Here is a 25,882-nt window from a genome sequence, read left to right as displayed (position 1 = left end):
AGCATACATGAGGCCCTGGGTTTGATCTCTAGCACTGGACAGAGGAAGTAGGTAAATTGAAGTGTTTGTGTGTATATTGTTTGGTTTGATGTCCTGTTCCTATTTGTTTTTATCGAGGCCACTTAAACTGTTTCTTTTTCCTGATCTTTCCCTTACTTGCTATTTTCTCAAATCTCCAGTGATCCACATATTTGACTAGTAGTTTGTTTTGGTTAATATTTGCATTTATTTTGCAGGTATACTTAAATGTCTACTTATATAAAAGTCTGCTCTTCTGGATGATAGATCTCCTAGACACGTGTGTGTGTGTGTGTGTGTGTGTGTGTGTGTGTGTGTGTGTGTGTGTAGTGAGGATGGGGAAGGGCAACCTTGGAATAAATTGCTAAAGTAAGTGGGTTGTATTCTGAGGCAGAGTGCCCTAGTTTGTTCCAAACTGCATTCTCTTTCACCCTTCCCTTTCTCTCCTCCTCTCTCCTTTCTGTTTTCCTACTTCTTTCTTTTTTTCTTTTTTTTTTCCCCATCTTTCAGGGTCATAGTGTGGCATTCCTGTAAGCTCCCCCCACCCCACTTATTTTTGCTTTATTAATAAAACAGTTGTCTGGCTGTAACTGAGGTCACTTGTTCTATATATAAATGGCTCACATTTGAGTTGAAAGTTTTTAAAAATTAAAACAATTTTTTTTTTTTGGTCAAGGTACATGAATTTTGGAAATAAGGCCATCCTCTGCAAACCTTTGAAAGCAAGAATGAGCCTGATTGTGACTTGATTCCAAAGCCCAGTCCCTTTTCACATTTGTGACCTTGAAACACTTCCCTCTTGATGTTGTCTTTCCATTATTTTTCCATTTCTGAAGAAATCTCAAATATTAAAATTTAATCATATACTTAAGTTTGAGGCAATCCATGGCATTGGAGTATTTGGAGGTAAGTCATTAACTGAAAGACAGTTTGCTAAACTTAGTACTTTCCTTTGAGGTTTTTCCCCCCCTAGAAATGCATTTATATTCTTCAGAAATAGAGAAAATACGAAGAAAATTGTCAAATTTTCATACCCTAAATCAGAAGTATTGGAATCATGTTCTCAGTGGGGGATGGCATTTTAGTCCAGTAGAATGTATCTTTACATCAAAAGTATTATCAGTCTTTATTTTATGTGTGTATATATGTGTTTGTGGCACTGGGGATTGAAACCAGTGCCTTGCTCATGCTAGGCAAACCCTCTTTCAATGAACTACATTGCCAGTGTCCTTTCTTAAGTTATTTAAAATACAATGAAGGTAACAGTGGCCTCTAATTTTAGGTTTTCCAGCTTTGAGATATAATGGACATTATATCAAGTCTAATGCTTGAGTTGGATGTTGGTAATTGGAACTCACTGTCTTTGATACATGGGTCACTTTGCAAACTGAAATTTAAGTCTTACAAAATCTTACTTTGTATAAGATTTCTCAAGTTGAGCCATTTTCTGCCTGCCTTATTATATTCAAAGTGGTAGCAGTTATTGCTGAATAACTAAGTCTGTCTGCCTGGTGAGCTCTTTCAGGGCAGAGGTTGGATCAAAGTGGAAGGTTTTGTTTATCAATTGTTCAGAATGTATTCTGGAGCCAGGTGCAGTGGGGTGGGGTGAGGGTTACTATAGTCCCAGCTACTTAGTAGGCAGAGGTAGGAGGATCGCTTGAGCCCACTTTGAGACTAACTTGGGCAACAAAGCAAGACTCTTGTCTAAAAAAAAAAAAAGTACTAGACATGATCCCAAATGCTTCACATATTTCATCTAATTCCCGAAATAATCCAGTAATTGAGTAGTAATCTCCACTTTACATATAAAAGTATTAAAGGTTAGGTAAATTACATGAGAAAACCAGTAAGTGATACCTGGTTTATTAATAATTATTACATGAACTCTGAACCCTATATCAATTGGACTTAAATTGTATTAACATGTTCTTTTCTAGATTCCAGTGGAACTGATTTGATTTGATACTGTACTTGCATTCCTATTGGACAAAGCTAATGTCATCTGGGTTATTGCCTTTCATAGTAGGTTGTGAATGCGAATCAGAATTCTTATGATTCATGTCCTTTTTTCCCCCCATTATTGGGGAGTAAACCCAGGCCTACCTACCACTGAGCTACTTTCCCAGCCCTTTTTAAGGGCTCATTAAGTTGCCTAGGGTGGCCTTGAATTTGCCATCCTACTGTCTTAGCCTCCCAAGTCACTGGGATTACACATGCACTACCAAGTTCGGGTTTTTCAGATGCTTTTCTCATGGTTAGACTTGGGTTATGGATCTTTGGGACAGAAGGTAAAAATATCATTTTTAACACATTGTATCAAGGGTATATACTACCAGCATGATTTGGTATTTACCTTCACCTGCTTGAAGTAGTGTTTGTCAGATTTCCCTAGCCTAACACTATTTTTCCTTCCTTCTCTGGACTGTACTTTTTGAAATGAAATTATGATGCACTGCCCACACTTAGCAGGTTGAGAAATAATCTACCTCCCTCAGGATATAGTAGTGACATTAAGCTGCATGGGATTTTTATGCATGGGAGATTTGACTCTTCACCCCCACTTATTTATGCAATTTTTTCTTTTTGGTACCAGGTATTGAATTCAGGGGCACTTTACCACAGAGCCACATCCCTAGTGCTTTTTTTTTTTTCCCCCTCCACTTTTTTATTTTGAGACAGGTTCTTAGTTGCTTAGGGCCTTCCTAAGTTGTTGAGGCTGGCTTTGAACTTGTGATCCTCCTACCTCAACCTCCTGAGTTGCTGGGATTATAGGTGTGTACCACCATGTCTGATTTATGCAGTTATTTAAATCAGTAGGGCTTAAGTATGTAGTTATTTTGTTGAGATACACTATTGATATTAAGGAAATTAATTAGTATAATCATCTCCCAGTTCAGGTTTTTCTCAGTTATCGGATTTCTTCTTTGAAACAGAAATGAGTGTATTTGTCAAAATTCCATTAGAGGGTATCTCGTCCCAGATTACTCATTTATAAACCAAAACAAACAAACAAACAAAAAATCTAGTGATAGCTGTAAATTGCAGTCTCTTAGGAATCATGTGATAGACACTTACCCCCAATCAAATTTAAGGATTCATGTAACCTTATTCTGATGTAGGTACATTTTTGTCACTGCCATTGTTACCTTTCTTTCAAGATGTGTGTAGCAGTATTAGGTGGAAAAGATTACAGGGAGTCACATTTACCAAAAATGTGCAAATATGCCCAAGAAGATTTTGGCAAAACAAATTCCAAGTACAGTGGATGCTATAAATGGCTATGATTGCCATGGGGTTAATTAAATACTTCTTCTTTGGCTAGGATTATTTGTTACTTTCATTTACATAAACTTTAAACTTAAAAGAAATGTAGTCATTTTTTCGCCAACTGAAAATGAACCTGTTCACCTTTTTAATTTGCTTTCAGGAGGAAGGTTTATCCCAGGAAGTTTTGGTATAGCATTTGAAATTTCCTTCTTGGTTCTGTTTTTTTCTTCCTTATTAGAGGATTCAGTCATGGTTTCTCTTGGCTCAGCTTATCCACTGACATTAATAACTATTACTAATGTGGCATAGGTACAGTTCTTTCTGGTAATCTTATTGCCAGGCTTCTATCAATCTTATAAATGTTTTTTTTTGGGGGGTTTCATAATTTTTTAGTTTTTCAAATGATGATTATATGCTTCTTTTCTTGACTCTGTATGTTATTACCGAGATGTGAGTCATGTCTATAAAAATGTTTACTGGACAACATTTGACTATTGAATTATACACATGTGCACATACAAACTCAACCAATGCATCTCCTTGTATCCTTTCTTCTAAAGAACTTTGTGCTTTTTCCTGAATGCCTGCGTTTGGGACAAAAATATCTGCCATCTCAGACAAATGGCTGAAGTGTCTTATGATATTAGTATTACCATCTAGGAATCAGAAGAGAACAACAGCAGTGAAGTTGAGAATATTTGTTACATTCCTTCCCTTTAAGCTGCTATCCAAATAGCCTTTAAAATTAAAATGATTTCAACTTTTAAACAGCTATCACAGGAAAATTTGCTTTGGCACAAAACACTGCAAAATTGCTTCTTCTTGGTCATTGTAAGTGAAAAATACAGAGGACTGATACATTTTAAATACTGTCAGGCAGTAATATGGAAAAGTATTACAGGTTTTCTTATTGTATCAATCTTACTGTATTTCTCCATAATCCTGAAGGTTTTTCTAAAAGCGGTCTTTAAAATTTACTCAGATGGAAATTGTTCTTTTTCCTGTTTATACCTTCCCCTCATGTTATTGTATAAAGATCTAAGCAGTCCTCCATGTAAGTTTCAGCATTACTTATGCCTGTATGTTCCTTGACTCACATATATATTTCAGCATACATTCATAAGAATTTGTTCACTTTGATGCTTAAAGTACTTAAATAGTTTTACGGCATTATCTTATGCTTTGTATGCTTAATTTCAGTTTCTAACCTACTTGACAGTTTGTTTTAGGCCAGCCCTTGTCAATTTTCCATGTACATGGTAGAAGTCAACAAATCATTTTAACTTATTATGCAAATTAAATGTGGAATTTAAGTAGGAATATTGGCAAGTTTATAATGCAAGTATCTCTTTTTTTTCCATTGAGTTTGCAGTGTTAACGTTTGCATATTGCTTGCTTTTCTGACATCTCAAGATTTTTACAACTTGGAAAACACTTCTGTGCTACCTACCCCTCATTTCTAATTTGTTTTCGAAGAAAACATTTCTGAATTTGTTTTCGAAGAAATACACGTTACAAGTGTGGTTGAAGGCCCCTTGGTGTTTCTCTCCCTAGTCCCTTCTTTTTTCTTACTCAGAGGTGTCCAGTCCCTGAATTGAGGTTCATCATTGTCAAACATACAGAGCTAGTGTTTCACATTTGCCGAATCAGTCTCCTAATAAACAGAAGTAATCTGAGAAATGATTAAATTCTCCCACAGAATTATAATATATATTGCAAGCATCAAAGGCTCTCAGACTTGGGGGGGATGAAACTCGTCCATTTAAAAAATTCAGCATTGACCAATCTACTTGATCACCAAAACCCTTCACCCACGATTTTGTGTGCTGTTGTTGCTTGGAACACTTTGAACACTGCTAGAGTTGTACCCATTCTGGAATTGATGTAGCATTGAATTTTGTAGTTTTTCACTAATATAACTTTCTAGATTGGAATGACAAAGATTCTAATAGTAGTCACTCACATTTGATGTTAATTATGAAATCATGATGAAAACCTTTGAAAGGTGAGATCTTTTCAAAAAAAGGTAAAATGCTCATAAATCGCACATTTATTGATGGATGAACAAGTTACACTCCTTAATTTTTTCAATTCTTGAGTTCTTTGATCTTCTAAACTGTCTTGCTATGGACCTTGGCTTTACTTACCCCTTTGCCTTAAATTTATCTGTTTATGTTTTTGTGGCCAAAAGTAGCCTGAGTTTGCTGTTAATGTTTAACACATTTTCTTGAGTGGCAGTTCTTAAACTGTTAATATTGTACAAGATGATACTTGAATTCTTTGTTTGCTTTTTCCTTCCTGTATTAGAACATCTTGGTGCTTTTTATGAGTTATGTATAAAAGAAATTTTTCTTAACATTTGTTCATATAATGACCTGATCCAGGAAAATAAAATGGGAAAATGGACACTATTTCTGACCTTCAAATAAAACTTATTTATTGGTTTTCAGACTTTTCACCGAGCCTTGGGTCATATGCATTGTCTTAGGGCAGAGTTGTGCCGTGTGACAGGTCCTTTAGGATCTGATGAGGCTGTGGAAGAGGGGTGAAATCCTGGGAAAATGCACAGGGACACAAAATTTGCATACAGTTTCACAAAAGCCAGGGAACCTCCTCCTCTAAAGGAAGCCTCACAAAACAGTTCTTTCCCTTACTCACCACACTCCACTTTGTGCTTCTGGGATAGGTAATAAAGAGCAGGAAATTTCCACTATCTACAAAAGTAAGTCTAGCACATCTGTTTACCAAAATATCTAAAGCCTAGAACATTTATTGTATTGTTCTTATAATTTAAGGGTTAATTAAGGTGAGTCTGTTTTGTTTTCCTTAAATCTTTTAAGCACACGAATGAATTTTTCATTAGTTGGGAAGATCATCTTGTTTACACTCTGCACTTCACTTATTTCAGGCATGATTTTGTAGCATATTTTAAAGTGGGGGGATTTTTCTATCTTGTGGAACAGCCTCAAAAATTTACATTTAAAAAATAAGTTTCAGTTTTAATTCAGAAACCTTTTAAATTATTAACTATCTTGGGAAAGTTAATGTTCCAGGGCCACATAATCCCACAGATGTTACCCCAGAGTTCAGCCCTTGTTATATTTGGTGACTACATTTCGGAGGTTGGCACTCATACAGGAACCTAATAAATGTTGGTATCATGCACACTTATTTTGAATTAATGAATGAGTGGAGGAGTACATAAATGAATGTGTGAAAGAATGATCAAGTGGAATAAATGAAATCATTTACTTCCTATTTAACTGTAAACTTTAGTGCACAGTTAGTGGTTGCTTTTGCAAGTGATTTGTTCAACACTATCTCTAGCCTGTTAGACACAGTTAATACCCAAACCTGTGTCACATGTCTCCAAGAGATACCAAATTGATAATTATGCTGGTAGGACCCTGAGGAAAAGTTTAGCTAGCTGACTTTGTACAAAGAAATGGTACAGAATTCATGGACCTCAAGGCTTGACCCCTAAACATAACCCAGTGTGGTTAGATTAATCTGTAATTTCTTTTGGTGGACTTAGGTAACAGACACTGGCCTTCATAATCAATCCAGTTACTTATTTTAAAAGAAAAAAAAAGTTATTTTAAAAGAAGTAATTCTTGGTTGTATATTTATTTTTAGATTTTTATCCTTAACTAGCTTTGAGAGATGAGAACAAATGTCACAGAGTCTCCTCAGTTACAGTTGAGCAAGTTGAAGTTGATTTAGAATTTCAACAACCAGTTGGAACTATTGTGCCTCTTCATTTGGATATTACATTTAGTAAGGTGAAGGATTGAATCAGAAAGAAGAAAACACGTGCCAACTCCTACCACAGGTTAACCCTTCTAGGTTGCAGTGTTTTATAGGTCTTTTCTAGCTCTGGTATAATTAAAGATAACTTTTTTTGTTGCTAGTTTTCATTGTGTAGCTGAGATAGTGAATAAAAATAATATGACTATGGAAACTTAAAGAGAAACTTTGATTAAGGCTGATAATTATCTTAAGAGTCCTTTTTGTGAGGATGGGAATATTCTGTTACCTGATCTGTTCATTGTGCTAGCCACTAGTCACATGTAACTTGAGTACTTGACTAGTATGAGTGAGGAACTAAACTTTTAACTTTAAATAATTACATGTAGCTAAGAGCTACCACATTGGATCATGCAGGTTAAGTTCCTAAATATTTGTGTTCAAAGGGAATTCCACACATAGATTTATGTCAGTCTAGTTCTTTATATAATGATTGACAACTGGAATTTCTAAATTTAATAAATTTACAATTGTACTCTAGTCTAATCATAGGAATCTTTCTTCAAGGATATCCTCTGTTTATAGTTGCAGTCCAGAATGTATAAGGTTATGACCTTTCCCAGTCATCCTGGATTCTTTACTTGGTAACCATGTGCCTATATTACTGGCTTCTTAAAAGTTCTGCCATCCTTTTGAGGATCATCTGTGTACACTATGGCCTACTTGTAGATTATTGTCAGTCCCCTCTTGGGCCAAACTTTGTCCCTGTAGTAGGGACAAAGTAGTAGGCTTTGTAGTGCTAGAGCAAGTTTAGTGTTGTTCAGAGTCTGACCTTTATTTTTTACATGTTTGATTCTGATAAATTTTATTAAATTCCATTTTAAAAAATAGTCCTTTGTTGGCGAGAAGTTTTTTGTCCTAAAAACTTCAACCATTAGCAAGATATTTTTAGTCTGAGACTGCTCTATCACTAAGCTATAAAAACAGTTACCATCTGAATGAATTCAGCATTGGATATACTCCATTCTTGGAATTTTCATGTTTGGGGTTCACAGTGAGCACTGTTCAAATTTTAGTGTTGAGGCATTCTTCATGGGTGATGTTTGAAATTGATAGACCATGTGTTTGGTACTCAGTCATTTTTTCTATCAGATATTAACTTACATAAGATCATTTTTTATACGTGACTTGCCAGTTCACAAATATCTTCGAAACTTGATTCAGCTGTGTTGACCTGAGGTCTGTCATTGAAAATTCTGCAGCCCTGCTGAGGATCTGAAGCACATCTTCCTGGGACTACAGGTGCTGGTTAGCTCTGTATTGCAGAGCAAAGTCAATAATTGATTTTTGAGTAGGGGAGACCAAAGGCAATGGTCATTAAATAAATAATAAAAGCATATGAAACATAAAGCAGCACAGAAATAGTAGTAAATGCCTTCTTACTCCCTTACTGTTTCTTCTCTCTAATATGTTATTACCATTTAAGTTTTCTGTTATACACATGGGATAAAAATACCTTGGTTTTCTGTCTGTATTATTTTTTTTTTTACAAGACAGGCTTATTGAGATATCATTTACTAAGATACAGAAAATTTCCAGCACCCCGGAAGGTACCTATTTCTGCCTCAGTTTTAATAACCATATTATATTCATTATGTCAGTTTAATTTTCCTTAGTAACCCCTCATTAATTCATATTTAGATTATTTCCAGTCTTGGTGATTCAAACACAGTGCAGTAAATATCTTTGAACATAAATTCTGGTATGCTTTTCAGTTACAGCATGAATTTCTATCCGACGATTTATAGGATCTAAGATTTTGGTAGCTACAGCCAAATGGCCTCCCCCCAAAATATTTAGCAATTTACTTTCCAACCAGTTACAAATGAGAGTACCTCTTACTCTCTCTAACACCAAGGGACACCACACATGATTTTTGTAATTTGGTAGGGAAAGTACGAACTGGCAAAATTAACTTGCATTTTTTTGGTTTTTCTCATATTAAAAAAATACCAAAAGGTTAAGACACAAACCACAATATCGCACTAGAGGAAATATGAATAGAAACACTTTTATGTTTCTACTAGCCCAATATAATTTTCACTTTTGTTTATCTGCATCTGCAATTTTATAATCGTGTATTTTTATAACCATCCTCTCAACATATTAATCCATGTGTTGTTGTGCATGTGTTGTTCCATTTGTTTTTAGTGTACATTTATTTTACTTTTAGTTTGCTTTTTAAAAGTATTTTGATAGTTATTCATGTATCTTTATTTATTTATATGTGGTGCTGAGAATTGAACCCAGTGCCTCACACATGTTATAGGCAAATGCTTTACCATTGAGGTACAACCCCAACTTTTAGTTGCTTTTATTTCATGGATTTTATGAGCTTTTTTCTTTGTTTTTCATTTTAATAGATATATGATTATTTAATATTTGAGTTATGGCAAGTTTTATCTGTCTTTATACTTAAAAAATTGGTTGCCTAGTTTTCGCTATTATAAACAAGGCTTCAGATACTAGCATATGAAAGTTTTCCCTCCTCCATCCCTCCCTTGCCACCACCTCTTTTTCCCTCCTCTTCTTCCTCTTTTTAATATATTTTTTTTAGTTGTAGATGGACACATAGCTTTATTTATTTATTTGTCAGTGGACCTTTATTTATTTTTATGTGGTGCTAAAGATCGAACCCAGTGCCTCACACATGTGAGGCAAGTGCTCTACCACTGAGCTACAGCCCAGGCCCTGCCCCCTTTTTAATTAAAAGAGGCCTGGTTTTGCTATTTCCTAAGCTGGTCTTGAACTGCTGGACTCAAATGATCTGTGTATCTCAGTCTCCGAGGTAGCTGCAAGTACAGGTGTGAACCATTACACCTGCATGTATGCAAGTTTTAAAAATTATGTTCTTAGGATGTGTTTCCTACTAGTCTTACTTTTCTTGACCTAAATGTATTGTATCAGCATTGGCATGGCATGGTAGCTTTTTATATTTGAAATAGTTTTTGTCAGTGCAGAAGAAGTTTATTTCAATTTTTTCCTCCCTGAAGGAAACAGTTACATATCAATTTGCTTCTATGGTAGCTTAAACTATTTTTTTTTAATTTTAAAAGTTTTTTTTAAAAAGTATAAAAGATTTCACACCTACTTTCCCAAGGTAATTTCCTGTTACTTAATTCAGTTTTTGATTGAAATTTTCTCCCAGTAGGTTATGTGTTTTAAAATTTAAAACTTACAAAATAGTATATATGTTGAGTATCCTTTATCTGAAATGCTTATAAACAGAAGTGTTTCAAATTTCTTTTTCTTCCTTCCTTACAACCCCCCCCCCACCATTTTGGAATGTTTGCATATATGTAATGAGATATCTTGGGGATAGGTCCTAGGCTAAACACAAAATTTATTTTTATTTTATACACACCTTATACATATAGCCTGAAGATATATTTTTTTAAAATATTTATTTATTTATTTTTAGTTCTCGGCGGACACAACATCTTTGTTCGTATGTGGTGCTGAGGATCGAACCCGGGCCGCACACATGCCAGGCGAGCGTGCTACCGCTTGAGCCACATCCCCAGCCCCAGCCTGAAGATATTTTTATACAATTTTTTTGTGTGTGTGTACACCAGGGATTGAATCCAGTGGTGCTCAACCATTGAGCCACATCCCCAGCCCCCCTTTTTTAAAATTTTGAGACAGGGTCTTGCTAAGTTGCTTAGGGCCTTGCTAAATTGCTGAGGCTGGCCTTCAACTTGCAGTTGTCCTACCTCAGCCTCCCAAGTGACTGGGATTGCAGGCTCGCACCATCATGCCTTTTAATAATTTCTCCACACTAAGTTTTGTAGTATGAAGTTTTATGCCTAAGGCATTGTTTGAGATTTTGAAGCATTTTGGAGTTTGGATTAGGAATGTTCAATTTGTATAGTGAAATCTTTCTTACCTTTTTTCCCCAAGCCTTCCTGTTTCCCTCTCTTGGAGGCCGTTAGTAGGAGATTCTTGTGCATACTTTAAGATACATTTTATGCATTTTCGAACAAGTGTTAGTTTGTTCTTTGTGTGGACGTGTGACCCTTTTGAAGCCACAAATGTTAGTATATTGCACATATTTTATTTTATTTTTTATTTTGTAGTTGGACAGAATACCTTTATTTTATTCATTTATTTTTATATGGTGCTGAGGATTGAACCCAGAGCTTCGCACGTGCTAGGAGAACGCTCTACCGATGAGCCACAACCCCAGCCCTGCACATATTTTCTTAGGTGACTTTATTTGTACTTAATTTTTAAAAATATAGATGATACAGGCACAAGGCTCAGAAATAAAACAGTGAATACAAAGGCTGAAGAATGAATAATCTCTCTCCCAATTTTCTATCTGCTAAGTACCATCCTTTAGGAGTCTTTGTGCAGATAGAAGCAAATAGGAAAGTACATGTTGTTGTCAACCCTTTCCCCTTTTGCAACTCTGAAACTGACCTTTTTATGTCTAAAAAGGCAATTAGTCCTTAAGAGCAGAGACTCTGGAACTAGCTTTCTACATTCAACTCCCTGAATTTATTTTGTAATACATTCAAAATATATTAGAAATGTGCATATATCCTGAGTGCTTCCCTCATGCAGATTTCTGCTCTGCCACCTATCACCTGTGTGATCAAGAACCAGTTCTTTCATCTGTGTTGTAAAGTATTCATTGTAAAACTATGAGTTAGCATATTGGAGATTCTTCATTTAATATAGTACCATATGTAAACATATGTTTTCTAGTATGATTTAAGAATAGTGACCAAAAGTAATACTTGAGAATCAATACCTATTAGTTTGACTTATATCTATGATGTGGATGGGTGTGAGTATATTCATGGCATTCTGTCCTTGTTTCAATTTTGCCCAAATAAATTATAGAGAAATTCAGAAAACAAAGCAACCAAAATATATTTTATATGTTTTTATAGTTTGATAGTGTTTTAATTTTTACATATGCTTTACACTAAGTAGGTATACTTTCTCTATGTAATAAAGATATTCCAGAAAAGGCAAAGGTAGAATTGAGTCCAAAGAGTATATTTTTTACATAGTGCATCATCATTAGAAAGTGCTTTCTCATACATTTGCCAGAAATTCCAATTTGTTTGGTTAAGATTCATATAGTGCTGGGCACAGTGGTGTATGCCTGTAATCCCAGTGGCTCAGAAGACTGAGACCGGAGGATTGCGAATTTAAAGCCAGCCTCAGCAAAAGCACGGTGCTAAGCAACTCAGTGAGACCTTATCTCTAAATTTTAAAAAAAAGATAGAGCTGGGGATATAGCTCAGTAGTTGAGTGCCCCTGAGTTTAATCCCAGGTATCCTTTGCCCCCCCCCAAAAAAATGTGTACATAGCTATACACCTTATTCATAAAGTGGGCCATAAAGGTTTTTTTGTTTTTTATTTATTTATTTATTTATATCTGATGCTGAGGATTGAACCCAGTGCCTCACACATGCTAAGGCAAGCTCTCTATCACTGAGCTACAACCCCAGTCCTGCCATAAAGGTTTTAAATTCCTCGATCACATCTTTTCAGTGTTAGATTGGTAATAATATTAAAGATTTTTAAGGCAAGGAAGGGGCCAGAAGGACCGAATTGTGTTTCTGTTTCAATTTTTCCATCTTTTGTTTTTAATAAAATATCTGGCAACAGCAAAACCTGCCGTCCCTTTTCCCATCCTCAGCTTCACCCTCATGGAATGGGAGTTAGGAAATAGGTTTCTCGAAGTAGAGCACTTGCCTAGCATTTGTGAGATACTGAGTTCAATCTTCAGCACCATAAGGGAAAAAGAAAAAGTTCATGGAAGAAAATCTAAAGACACAAGGAAAAGGAATCTCTATAATACCACCTCCCAGCTTTATGGTATTTGTTTACGACTGGGTATCTAATCTTCTTGCTATTTTTCTCTGCACAGATATACACATGCAATCACTTATGTTGTTGAATTGTTTGCCTTTTACAGTAAGAATATACACTAATTTGTTGAAAAATAAATTTAGTATAATGGATGTTTTAATCACTTTATTAAATCATCCATGAGATCATTTGTAATAGGTGCATCATATTCCTTAGAGTACATGTGCCATGCTGCAAGTATTTCCTTGTAGAAAAATCCCTTTGGACATCCATTATTTCCTGACAATAGAATCTTCCAAACTGTTCTCCGTATGATTAGCCCACCCCTCCGTGCTTGCCAGTGTGGGCTATTGTGTTGGGATAAGCCTAGCCCTATGTGAGATGTGTTTCTCCTTTTCTGAACGGGTATAGATCGCTTCCACTTCCTGGAGACCATCTCTTCCTTCTGTTTCCCTTTGTATCTTTTATTCAAAATTTTTTCCTTCCATCTAAAATTTTCTGAAGCTGTTTCATATGTGTTCTTACTTTTCACCTGCCTCCCGTGCATCTGCTTCATAAATCCCTACTCCCAGCTTTTTTTTTTTCCTTTGGGGTGTGTGTGTATGTGCACGTGCACATGCGTGTGTGTAAATGTTTTGCTAGGGATTGAACTCAGGTCTTGGTGTATGCAAGGCAAGTCTCTGCCAGTGAGCTACATTCCCTTTTAAATTTTCAGATAGGCTCTTGCTAAATTGCCCAGGCTGGCCTTGAACTTTTGATCCTCCTGCTTTAGCCTCCTGATTTGTAAAATATTAAGACTATACTACACCATGTTTTTTTTAAAAAACAATACTTATTTCTTTGTTAATCCTGATTTTCACATTTGTAATATTTTAGTAACTCAATTTATTGTGATTACATGTTAATCTACATATGAATTTGGCACAAATAATTTTTCTCCTGTACTTCAATAAATAAGTAAAAAGCTGGAATACTTTTTCCTCTCCTCATTCTATGTACCAAGGAGTTTTGAACTATAACAAATACCACAAAGTAGGAAAACCAAAGTTTGCTATTTGTGGGCTTGAGGGGTGCAACTTCCAAAAGGACTTGGCTCACCTGCCAGCAAGTAGGCTGGGAGATATACTTAGTTTCAGGAGGAGGGGACTGGTTTTTGTGCATCCTAGCATGAGAAGAAAGCTTGATGTATCTATCAAAAGACTTCCAGACACAGACCAAAGAGTCTTTTAAAAAAAATTTAGGTTGACTGAGCAATGAGATCAAGACATTTAATACATTTCTCTACTTCCGTTAAATTACAATGAAGTCCTGCTTGAATGCACAAGATTGAAGAGGTTTTATCCTAACTTGTTTCAACAGGGCATGGTGCTGATGTGAAATGTGTAGACTGGCATCCAACCAAAGGGTTAGTTGTTTCAGGAAGTAAAGATAGTCAACAGCCAATCAAGTTCTGGGATCCCAAGACTGGACAGAGTCTTGCAACACTGTAAGTGATAGGAGCCCCACCTTATTCCCCCAACAGAGGGGAACAAAGCAGCCTATATTCTTTAACTTTTAGCTTTCTCTTCTTATATATTCCTGTAAACGTGGTTTAGATACCAGATGGACTTGGATCTGTAGACTTTTTATTAATTATGTTTTGTCCATAAATCCCTAATGAAATATGCTTGATATTTGTTCTGCCACATATGCCTAAATTTAATTTGGTGAGCTTAGCGGGGGAGCAGGAAGAGGAAATCATTATTACCGTTTTTTCTCACTGTCCATCCTCATCAGAGTACCTTTTGGCACTGTATAAAGTTGATGTATGTGCCTCTTAGAGGTCATAGCTCAGCCTTCTCCATATAATCTATTTATACAGAAGATCCTCCTTACCCCCCCCCCACCGCCGAGTAAAATAAAAGAATAAGCTAACTTTTTGAGCTAACTTGCATTTTTTCCCTCTCATGCTTACAATGCAACTTCATAATACAATTTTTTTCTTTGAATTCTTTGTAAATGTTCACAGTTCTATGAATATGTTCACCTTTTTGGCTGAACTCTGCATCCTGTTCCTTCATTTGGAAAGTAAACCACCCCCAAGTGAATTGGTTAGAGCAAGGCTGCCTTATTGCATATTCTAGTGGCAGTGACCAATGCTGCATCTTGTGACTGATGTCCCTTCAAGTTGTACATTGCACAGGCCTTAAGGCATTGTCTTTAGTTCAAATTAACCTTCACATTATTCAGTGCCTATTTTTATGCTTTGTCGTAATAAGAAGAATGTCATTAACCTTTTAAAATTGAATGACCTTTACTGAATATTGGTTTATGTATTCCAAATGCTTACCCTGATTCACAGATAAAACTTTCCTGTACAATTGAAGCTCTGCTGCTATTTTATCTGGGTAGTGAGAGCAGCACTTTGGTAATGGATATTACTTCTGTTGACCTAATTCTTTCAAGTGTGCTTTGATGTTATATTCTTATTACATTACCCCATATTGTTATATGCTTATTACTTCTAGGCCACACCTCTTGCTATCTTGATCCATGGTGCTTTCAACCAAAATGGTCATTATATTGATTGATGCTTGTTTTTGAATTCCGACCATTATTTTCTTGGTGCTCTGTTTCTAGTCATGCCCATAAAAACACTGTAATGGAAGTGAAATTAAACCTCAATGGCAATTGGCTACTCACGGCATCACGTGATCATCTCTGTAAACTTTTTGACATCCGAAACCTGAAAGAAGAGCTTCAAGTCTTCCGTGGTCATAAGAAAGAAGCCACAGGTCCGTGACTGTTATGCTTGATTTTTTTATGACTGCTACCTGTAGCATTCACAGACCCAAACAATTTTGTCTTTTCCCTTGTTTCTGTTTTACAGCAGTGGCCTGGCATCCTGTGCACGAAGGGCTTTTTGCCAGTGGAGGATCAGATGGTTCTTTGTTATTCTGGCATGTTGGGTGTGTAACGTTTATGTATGTATGCAAGGGCTGGGGATGTAGCTCAGTGGTAGAGCTCGTGCAGCACCGCAAAAGAAAGAAGTATCACACAAAATTATTATATTTTTCATGGATAAAAGTGGCATTTGGGGCTGGGGCTATAGCTTAGTGGCAGAGCCTTTGTTTAGGATGCACAGGGCATTGGGTTCGATCCTCAGCATGCATAAAAATAAACAAAATAAAGGCGTTCTGTCCATCTACAACTACAAAAACAATTTTTAGCAACAAAAGTGGCATTTTATTCTAGAAGTTAGGGATTTGGTGGTTCAGGACTTTGGACACGGCACAGCAGGGATGGTTCCTCTGCTTCTTTGTGTTTGAAGCCCCTGCTGGGATGACATGAAGGCCAGGCTGTACTTGGGCACTGTGTACTAGAGTACATGGCCTCTCTGTGATAGAGGCTTCTGGAAGTATGAGCTCTTGGAGAAAGAGTGTATTCAGAGACTCAGGTAGAAAGTGGGTGATCTTTTCTGGTCTCTGAATCATACACTGTAAATTTTGCCACATTCTGTTGATTATCAGTAAGTCCAGGAAACAGTATATTTCTATGAAGAGAGCACTTGAATGTGTAAAGTTTCCTATTTTTTCTGAGTGTTAGTATGTACTGTATTAGCCTGCCTGCAGTTTTAAATTCTGTAAATCCAGCTTAGAATAAAAAATGTAGCACTTCTACTTTTGGCTGTGGAAGTTGTTAAGGGAGAATGAAATAGCATTCTCAGTCTCTTATTGGTAAAATAATTTTTGAAGCATTTACCCTTCTGCTTCTTTTGTCTTTGAATAAAAGAAGGTATTTTTGATGACAAGTCAGTACCTCTGAAACATCTAGAATTGACTAGATTTAAAGTAACAGGCATTGATAGCTTTGTTTTAAGGCTAAAAGAAAATTAGACTTTCTTCATTAACTTTTGTGAAAAGGACTTCTTTCTTTGTGCTGTTACAGAGTAGAGAAGGAAGTGGGTGGGATGGAGATGGCCCATGAAGGAATGATCTGGAGTCTGGCTTGGCATCCTCTTGGACATATTCTCTGCTCAGGCTCAAATGACCACACTAGGTAAGCTTTATAGTGAAAACATCTAGGGATTATTGTACTTATAGAGCAGTGAGAAATAAATATTACATGTTTATTTTCGTTTATTGATGGATGTACTAATTTGTATTTCAACTTGTCTTTAAAACATTTTTATAGTGTTTTATAAATATTTTTGTTGCAATATGGAGATTGTATATTGTACATGACTTTGGTTGTTTGAATCAATTTTTTGCCTTATTAAAATTTTTGTTTTGCCTTCTTATTAAAAATTTTTTTTCCCATATTTTAAAGTTTGAGAAGGAAAGAATTGTAAAAAATCTGTTGTGTGTACCAAGGAACTGGTATATACCACACTATTAATTTTCCATAACAACACTGAAACTATGTTCCTTCTCTCTTCCCATTACTTTTATTTTTTTATTAATTTTTAAATTTGTTTTAATTAGTTAAACATGATAGTAGAATGCATTTATGCATTTTGATATATCATACATAGATGGGATATAATTTCTCATTTTTCTGAGTGTACATGTTGCAGAATCATATTGGTCATGCAGTCATATATATACATAAAGTAATAGTGTCTGTTTCATTCTACTATCTTTCCTATCCCCACATCCCCTCTCCACCTACCCCCCCTTCACTTCCCTCTACCTAATCTAAGGTAACGCAATTCTTCTCTAATGTCCCCTGCCTTATTATGAATTAACAGCCGCCTATTAGAGAAAACATTCGGCCTTTTTAACTTAGCATGATATTCTCCAACTCCATCTATTTACTGGCGAATGCCATAATTTCACTCTTCTTTAAAGCTGAGTAATATTCCATTGAGTATATATATCTCATTTTCTTTATTCATTTATCTATTGAAGGACACCTAAGTTCCAAAGTTTAGCTGTTGGGAATTGAGCTGCTATAAACATTGACGTGGCTGCATTACTGTAGTATGCTGATTTTAAGTCCTTTGGGCCATTACTTTTATTTTGACAGCAAATTCTGGACTCGAAACCGACCAGGTGATAAAATGCGAGATCGGTATAATCTAAACCTATTACCTGGAATGTCTGAAGATGGAGTAGAATATGGTGAGGCTTGTATATTCATATTTGAAATGTTGATATTCTGTTATAACAGTGTTAGTATTGGCAATATTATGCAAAACTGACTTTAATATTTATTGGATTATAAATCACCAGAGGCATGATCTATTTTTATAAAGTATTAATTTTTATTGGCCACTGCTTTCATACAATCTCTGTTTACAAATGAGTATATTATTCTTTGTAGATGACCTTGAACCTAACAGCCTGGCAGTGATTCCAGGGATGGGAATACCAGAACAACTAAAATTAGCTATGGAACAGGAGCAGATGGGTAAGAGTAGTTACAGTAGTTGCGTTCATTTATTATAAAATTTTTGTGGCCCTTTTTTCTTATCTTCAAGACTATTTGTATTGAATGTCACATGATATATGTTGAGAAATGCTGATAAAAGTGATGCAAATTGCATAGTATTTAAAATCTTCCAAAAATATGTTCATTGATCAGGTGGCCAATTACTTTCATTTAAGGGGCTAACTACTTCTCTTTGTGGTTATAGGGAAGGATGAATCGAACGAAATTGAAATGACAATTCCAGGTTTAGATTGGGGAATGGAGGAGGTGATGCAAAAGGATCAGAAAAAAGTACCTCAGAAGAAAGTTCCTTATGCAAAACCTATTCCTGCTCAGTTCCAGCAGGTAACTAACTAAAAATGACCCCTTCCTCACCCACTTTCTCATTGTGAAATTGTGGTTAGTTTGTTTAATTGACATTGAAAATTAGGTCTCTCTTGGATCATCTCATCTATGGAACGTGTTTGTGTACTGTGGACTCTTCTCCTTCACATATTCCTATATTCCCAAACTTAGTTCTCATCTGCTGCCTTGCAGAGTTACTTTGTTTACCATGAATCTTCTCTCATTCTTTTTTCCTCATCTACCTATTTTACTAAGTTGTCAGGAATAAGAGGTGTGGGTCAGAAAGTATATTGACTATTTTCTCTATTGTCTGTCTTACATGTCTTGTGCTTTGCAATGTGCCCTTTTGAAGAGAATGGCAAGCTTTTCTTTTTTGAGAACAGGTCTTGCTACATTGCCCAGGCTAGTCTTAAACTCTTGGGCTCAAGCAGTCCTCCTGCCTCAGCCCCCTGAGTGGTGGAACTATAGTTGCAGGCCCCAATACCTAGCTAAGCTTTTCATTCTTACTAACTGGGATCTTTCAGTTTTTATCATCTTGGTAATTTCCATCTAGTAATGCACTGGTCTTATTCCATTCCTGAGTCACTAAGAATTTGCATTAGAAATAAGAACAGTTTAGCAGGTTGGGTTGAGCAGATGACATCACAGAATGGTTTTCTCATCCTATTATTATAATTTTCATATTTGAGTATATTTTAATGCTTCTTTTCCAAGGCCTGGATGCAAAATAAAGTTCCAATCCCTGCTCCAAATGAGGTGCTGAATGACAGAAAAGAGGACATTAAATTGGAAGAGAAGAAAAAAACACAAGCGGAAATTGAGCAAGAAATGGCCACGTTACAGTATACCAATCCACAGCTTTTGGAGGTGTGTGAAGCTTTTTATTGAGGTGCTAGGTGATCTAAGAAAGCAGTGACAAATGTTTTTATTGATGTGCTCTTAAAGAAAGGGAAGGGTCTCAGGTGGGTCTGACAAGCTCCGTGATTTCTTACTGCTGTATTAGGAAGCTAGTTTCTAAAAGAATCCTTTTTCTTAGACTTTTAAAACCATCAGTGAGGAACAAGTACACCCAAGTTAAATACACCTTTTTAACAGAAAAGATAAGGACAACATGATTTTAATTTGGATTCTTTTATTTACTGTAGGTAAACGAATTTTTCCTTTTTTTTCAACTGGCAGTACAGATGGCTCGTTCTTACTTTCCCACCTATGACAGCTATCAGGATGACAAAACAGTAATAAATTATTGGGCTTTTCCTGCTCAAGATAAATATAAATAATCCTAAAAGGAAGTAGTCTGAGGGAGACTGCAGCCTCAATACTGGATCATCATGAGTGGCCTCTGGACATTTGAGTGTTGCAGTGGACTCTGGTTACCACTGGGCCATTAAGAAGTTAAGAAGTTTGTATATTTTAAGGCTTCCTTGATGAAGTACTTGATAGCAGTATTGTCATCTTGGAGGGTTCTGGCTTAATTCTTTTTTCTTTCTTTCTTTCTAGCAACTTAAAATTGAAAGACTTGCGCAGAAACAGGCTGAGCAAATTCAGCCCCCTCCCTCATCTGGCACTCCTCTCCTTGGACCCCAGCCCTTTCCAGGACAAGGTCCAATGTCTCAGATTCCTCAAGGTTTTCAGCAGCCCCATCCATCTCAGCAGATGCCAATGAACATGGCTCAGATGGGGCCTCCAGGTCCACAGGGACAGTTTAGACCCCCTGGACCTCAGGGACAAATGGGACCACAAGGTCCTCCACTGCATCAGGGAGGTGGGGGGCCACAAGGATTCATGGGACCACAAGGGCCCCAGGGCCCACCCCAGGGGCTACCAAGGCCTCAGGACATGCATGGGCCCCAAGGAATGCAGAGGCACCCTGGACCTCATGGCCCTTTGGGACCTCAGGGGCCACCTGGACCACAGGGTAGTTCTGGTCCTCAAGGTCATATGGGTCCTCAGGGTCCACCAGGCCCACAAGGTCACATAGGACCTCAAGGTCCACCTGGTCCCCAGGGCCACTTAGGCCCACAGGGGCCTCCTGGTACTCAAGGAATGCAGGGACCACCTGGTCCCAGAGGAATGCAAGGACCTCCGCATCCTCATGGAATACAAGGTGGGCCAGGGTCTCAAGGAATCCAAGGTCCTGTTTCTCAGGGGCCTCTGATGGGATTGAATCCAAGAGGAATGCAGGGGCCTCCAGGTCCCCGAGAGAATCAAGGTCCTGCTCCCCAAGGGATGATGATGGGCCATCCACCTCAAGAGATGAGAGGACCTCACCCTCCAAGTGGACTGCTGGGACATGGCCCTCAGGAAATGAGAGGTCCTCAGGAGATGAGAGGCATGCAGGGGCCTCCACCTCAAGGATCAATGCTGGGCCCTCCCCAGGAACTTCGAGGTCCTCCAGGCTCACAAGGTCAGCAGGGGCCGCCCCAGGGCTCTTTGGGACCTCCACCCCAGGGTGGCATGCAAGGGCCCCCTGGACCTCAGGGACAGCAGAACCCGGCAAGAGGGCCACATCCATCTCAAGGGCCAATACCATTCCAGCAGCAGAAAACACCTCTGTTAGGTGATGGGCCCCGCGCCCCCTTCAATCAGGTACTATTTATTTCTAACTTGTAGGCATTAATAACACATTGGGAAAATATACTCTGCACTTGAAGCAGTATTGCTGAGAACAGTGAAAAGTAGTCAGAGCTAGGTGTAGCCATTTCTCTGCAAGTGATGGTGGTGTAAAATAATAGCATCCTGGCTAAAGAAGGAAGTAATGTCTGAAGAATTAGGATATACTAGAGATTATTCAAGAAAAGATCAACTTTGAATTGAATACAGTTTATTGTCCCAGGGAACCCAGAGCTATGGCTTTGAGGAGGAGACATGTTATGTTGTACATATCTCAGGTTGTCCTGCTCCGCTTTTTGCATTCTTTACTTTGTAGCCCAGAGTTCCATGGGCCTGCAAGCAACCAACCCATGCCTGACCTGTCTTCCTGCTTTTCTTTTAAAGAAAGTGTGGGATATTTATATACTGTAGACTGTGTATCTCACTATTTTTATCTTAGTGAATGCTTTCACAGATCTACAGTTCCAGAATGGACCATTCCAAAATGGTGACCCTTTGGATGAAATTCTGTTCAAGTTGTTTGCAGCTCTTTTTCTTATTTTTGGTACCAGGGATTGAACCCAGGGGCACTTAGCCACTGAACCATATCCCCAGCCCTTTTTAATATTTTATTTAGAAACAGGGTCTCCCTGAATTTCTTAGGGCCTCACTAAGTTGCTGAGACTGGCTTGAACTCAGAATTCTTCTGCCTCAGCCAGCCTCTGGCACCACTACACCCATCTGTTTTCAGCTTTCATATTAAAGTATTTACAGGGAAGTGTATTTCTGTAAATATTTTCTTGGTCCATTTTCAAGAGCTCTTATATTTTGTTTTGTTTTTTTCTTTTTGGAATAGGGGATTGAACCCAGAGGTATGTTACCATTGAGTTACATTCCCAGCCCTTTTTGTTTTTTTTATTTTAAAACAGGGTTTCACTAAGTTACTGAGGGCGTCATTAAGTTACTGAGGCTGATCTTGAATTTGTGATCTTCCTGTCTCAGCTGGGATTATAAGCATGCACCACTGTGCCTGGCAAGGAGGACTGCTTTTGTCAACCGCATTTTATTTCTCATTTGCTGATGAGAAATGAGGAGAGTTGTGAGGAGAGTTGCTTGGGGAATATTATAAATCTGCTTGGCGTGAATGGATTCAATACTGTTTGGCTATGTGCATTCTGAAGCTCTTAGTCTGAAGGCATTATTTGGAGCAGACAACTAGGTTTTGTCCCTGAAGTCAGATATGGGAAAAAAGTGAGCGAGCTAATGTTGACTCCCCGAGTTGTCATTGGAAGCCACTGAATTACCAGGGAGAGGGGATGTTACAGATACTTCATGTAGGAAATGTGGTCATTTTTTTTCCTTCAAACATCACTGAGAATCTATAATCTAAAGATAGCCATCAGATTTATTGAACTAGGTAAATAAATAAATTATATGGTATTATTCAGATCTTCCAGAACTTAAAAATGTCAGATTTTTATTAGGCATTTTTCAGAATTTAGGATGAGTTCAATAAAAATCTAAGATTGCAATATGACCTAAATTGCCCTAAAACTTGATGTTTTTAAAATTCATTGAGTATTTGTGTGTGTGTATGTAACATTTACTTTCTAGGTTATTTTCCTTTTTTTTTTTTTTTTTTTTTTGATGGTCAATTAACAGTTTTCATTTAGAAGGATTTTAAAAAATGAAATTTAACTAGTATATTATGACTGAAATTATAAACATGTCAGATTTAAGAGGATAGGCCCAAATTTCTGGAATAGTTCAGTAAGAGTTTTCATTGTCCATATATTAAGATTTTTATATGTGAAAAGCATGGCAATTCTAAAATTTTAGTTGACCTATAGAACTGGTAGAGTGAATCAGAAGATTTGACATTGGTATAGGTATTTCAAATCTCAGAAGTTGCCTGATCAAAAATCTTTGCTTATATTTTTCATATGCTGAAATCTGTTTTTCTTCACTTTGACTAGGCCAATTATTTAAACCAGTTGTTTCCGTGGTCTAATTTAGTGGACTTGCTTTCAAGGCTTTTAAGTAGCAGCATGAAAGATGTTAATTAGAGCTGTCCTGGGCCAAAAGTGGGCAGGCAATGAAGCAGTATACTAATTACTGGCATTCCGTTACTGATGGCCATTTTTTTTTTTTTGACAATGAATATTTTTTTATTTGTTGATTTTAGATGTACTTGACAGTAGAGTATCTTTTGACATATTATATGTACATGGAGTACAACCCATTCCAATTAGGATCCCATTCTTATGATTGTACATGATGTGGAGTTATACTGGTAGTGTATTCATATATGAGCAAAGGAAAGTTATGTCTGATTCATTTTCCTTTCCCTTCATTCCCCTTTGTCTAATCCAATGAACTTCTATTCTTCCCCTTTTCACCCTCCCTTGTTTGGGGTAAGCATTCACATATCAGAGAGAACATTTGGCTTTTGTTTTTTTGGGGGACTGGCTTATTTCACTTAGCATGATAGTCTCCAGCTCTATCCATTTACTTGCAAATACCATAATTTCATTCTTTATGGCTGAGTAATATTCTATTGTATGTGTGTGTGTCACATTTTCTTTATCCGTCCATCTGATGAAGGACACCTAGGTTGGTTCCATAGTTTAGCTATTGTGAATTGAGCTGCTATAAACATTGATGTGGCTGCATCACTGTAGTATGCTGATTTTAGGTCCTTTGGTATAAACAGAGGAGTGGGATAACTGGGCCAAATTATGGTTCCCTTTCAAGTTTTCTAAGGAATCTCTATACTGCTTTTCATAATGCAGTTTACAATCCTACCAGCAATGTGTGAGTGAACCTTTTCCCCCACATCCTTGCCAACATTTATTGTTACTAGTATTTTTTTTATTTATTTTTTGGTGGTGCTGGGGATTGAAGCCAGGGCTTTGTGCGTGCAAGACAGCATTCTACCAGCTGAGCTATCCCCAGCCTCTAATGTCCATTTTTAACTGCCAGCGATAGCCCTCCTAGTAGGGCTGCTAGTAGATTGGGACCTGAAAGCAATTTTGCTATTAGTTTTTTTGAAACTGTGCTTTCATAGTGGGTTCAGTCACTAAATGGTTTTTTTTTTTTTTTTTTAAATGAAGGAATGACTAGGTGTATTTTTATTTACTTATGTATTTGTTTTGTCAAGAGACTTGATCCATGGGGCTGGGGTTGTGGTTCAGTGGTAGAGTGCTTGCCTGGCACCTGTGAGGCACTGGGTTCGATCCTCAGCACCACATAAATTTAAATAAATAAATTGTGTCCATCTACAACTAAAAAAAATAAAAAAGAGACTTGATCCAAGGTTATTGGGCTAGGCAATCAGATATGGCTAGATAAAAATAGAGAATATTAGGACTAGGGACAAGGTGGGATTGAGCTCCAAATCATAAGCAATGAGACTATGAAAATAAGAGCTGCAGGTCTGTATCAAACAGAAGCTGGAGGAACCAAATGAATCCAGCATGATGGATGAAGGTGCTGTACCTAGCATGAGCAGTAGGTGTTGAGCAATGGGGTTGTTGGAGAGCAGAGATAAGAGGAAAGCAAAAGAGAAGCCAGGAAGAATGCCTTTCTAATATGTGTATTCCTAGGGTAGGAGAGCCCAGTCCTGATGTTACTTAGACATTCCTTACTTTCTGTCACAGGTAGGATTTATGGGTGTCACAGCAGAATTTGATTGTCCTGGCAGATTGGTAGACCTTTACTTTTGCCAGAAGTTAAGAAGACCTTTTCAGAGTGGTGTATTGTTTTCTAACTTTCCATTAAAGTTCTTACTTGGCATTACAAAAAACAAACAAACAAACAAACAAAAAAAACTGGCTCTAAATAAACCTGTTAGCAGGTTTAAAATACAAGTGCTTTCTTTTATTACGGCATGAAAAGTATCTTCTTTCTCCCATTTTAGGGACAATTTTATTCTAGTGTCACTAAATATTTAGTGCTGCAGGCTTTGGGGCAACCTAGTATTTTTATCTTGTTACATGATAATGCATTTGAAGCACATTCCCATGATTTCACATTCCCACTTTGAAAACATCTTTTCAGGAAGGACAAAGTACAGGCCCCCCGCCCCTCATACCAGGCTTAGGACAACAGGGAGCACAAGGTCGCATCCCCCCTCTGAACCCCGGACAAGGACCTGGCCCTAACAAAGGTAAATATCTGCTTGGCTGAATAAGAGATTGTTTTCTACATCTAGCATATACATTTTATAGTTAATAGATGTTTTTGTTTGTAAGTAATTAATAGAATGGTCTTTTGAACTGCTGGGGGAAATAAGGGTATGGCCATTTCAGATAATAGCTGTATCTTATGTTGTTTTTATATGTGTGTTTAGTTAGGCAACAATGCTGGCCAAAGGATCTGAGTTCCTCATCACCAGATGCTGGTGGTGTCACCACCGGACAGGTTTTGGCAGGAACATGTGTGCTGTAGGCTGGCCTGTCCCCTGCCTGGAGTGGAAGTGGCTCCTGAGCTCATGAAATGCAAGTGCACATTCATCATCCTCAAGAGCTCAACTGTTTCTACTTAATTTTTTTGTCAGGGTAAAGGAGTCAGGATTTTAACAGTGTTTATCACCCCAAATTATGTCTTATGG

The 25,882-nt window shown here is 37.2% G+C and overlaps 1 protein-coding gene across 4 annotated transcripts in view; it reads left to right on the top strand.

The window, feature by feature from the left end:
* The window catches only part of Wdr33 (WD repeat domain 33), a 111,912-nt gene that overhangs the window by 73,326 nt on the left and 12,704 nt on the right, over positions 1–25,882 (top strand). For 3 of the 4 annotated variants that reach the window (XM_026388154.2, XM_026388145.2, XM_077802373.1), the window contains exons 8-17: positions 14,281–14,407; positions 15,541–15,695; positions 15,791–15,869; positions 16,849–16,959; positions 17,929–18,023; positions 18,226–18,312; positions 18,539–18,678; positions 19,393–19,545; positions 20,179–21,267; positions 25,330–25,438. In XM_026388154.2, coding sequence (XP_026243939.1) covers positions 14,281–14,407; positions 15,541–15,695; positions 15,791–15,869; positions 16,849–16,959; positions 17,929–18,023; positions 18,226–18,312; positions 18,539–18,678; positions 19,393–19,545; positions 20,179–21,267; positions 25,330–25,438 — 2,145 coding nt within the window. Of the gene's footprint in view, positions 1–694; positions 5,655–14,280; positions 14,408–15,540; positions 15,696–15,790; positions 15,870–16,848; positions 16,960–17,928; positions 18,024–18,225; positions 18,313–18,538; positions 18,679–19,392; positions 19,546–20,178; positions 21,268–25,329; positions 25,439–25,882 lie in introns of those variants that run through there. The other variant, XM_026388172.2, reaches the window with a different exon arrangement.

This window comes from Urocitellus parryii, chromosome 1 (assembly GCF_045843805.1).
Source record: "Urocitellus parryii isolate mUroPar1 chromosome 1, mUroPar1.hap1, whole genome shotgun sequence".
In the NCBI taxonomy this organism is placed as follows: Eukaryota; Metazoa; Chordata; class Mammalia; order Rodentia; family Sciuridae; genus Urocitellus; species Urocitellus parryii.
The sequence above is the reverse complement of the archived record's forward strand: the minus strand, read 5'-3'. Positions and strand labels throughout refer to the sequence as shown.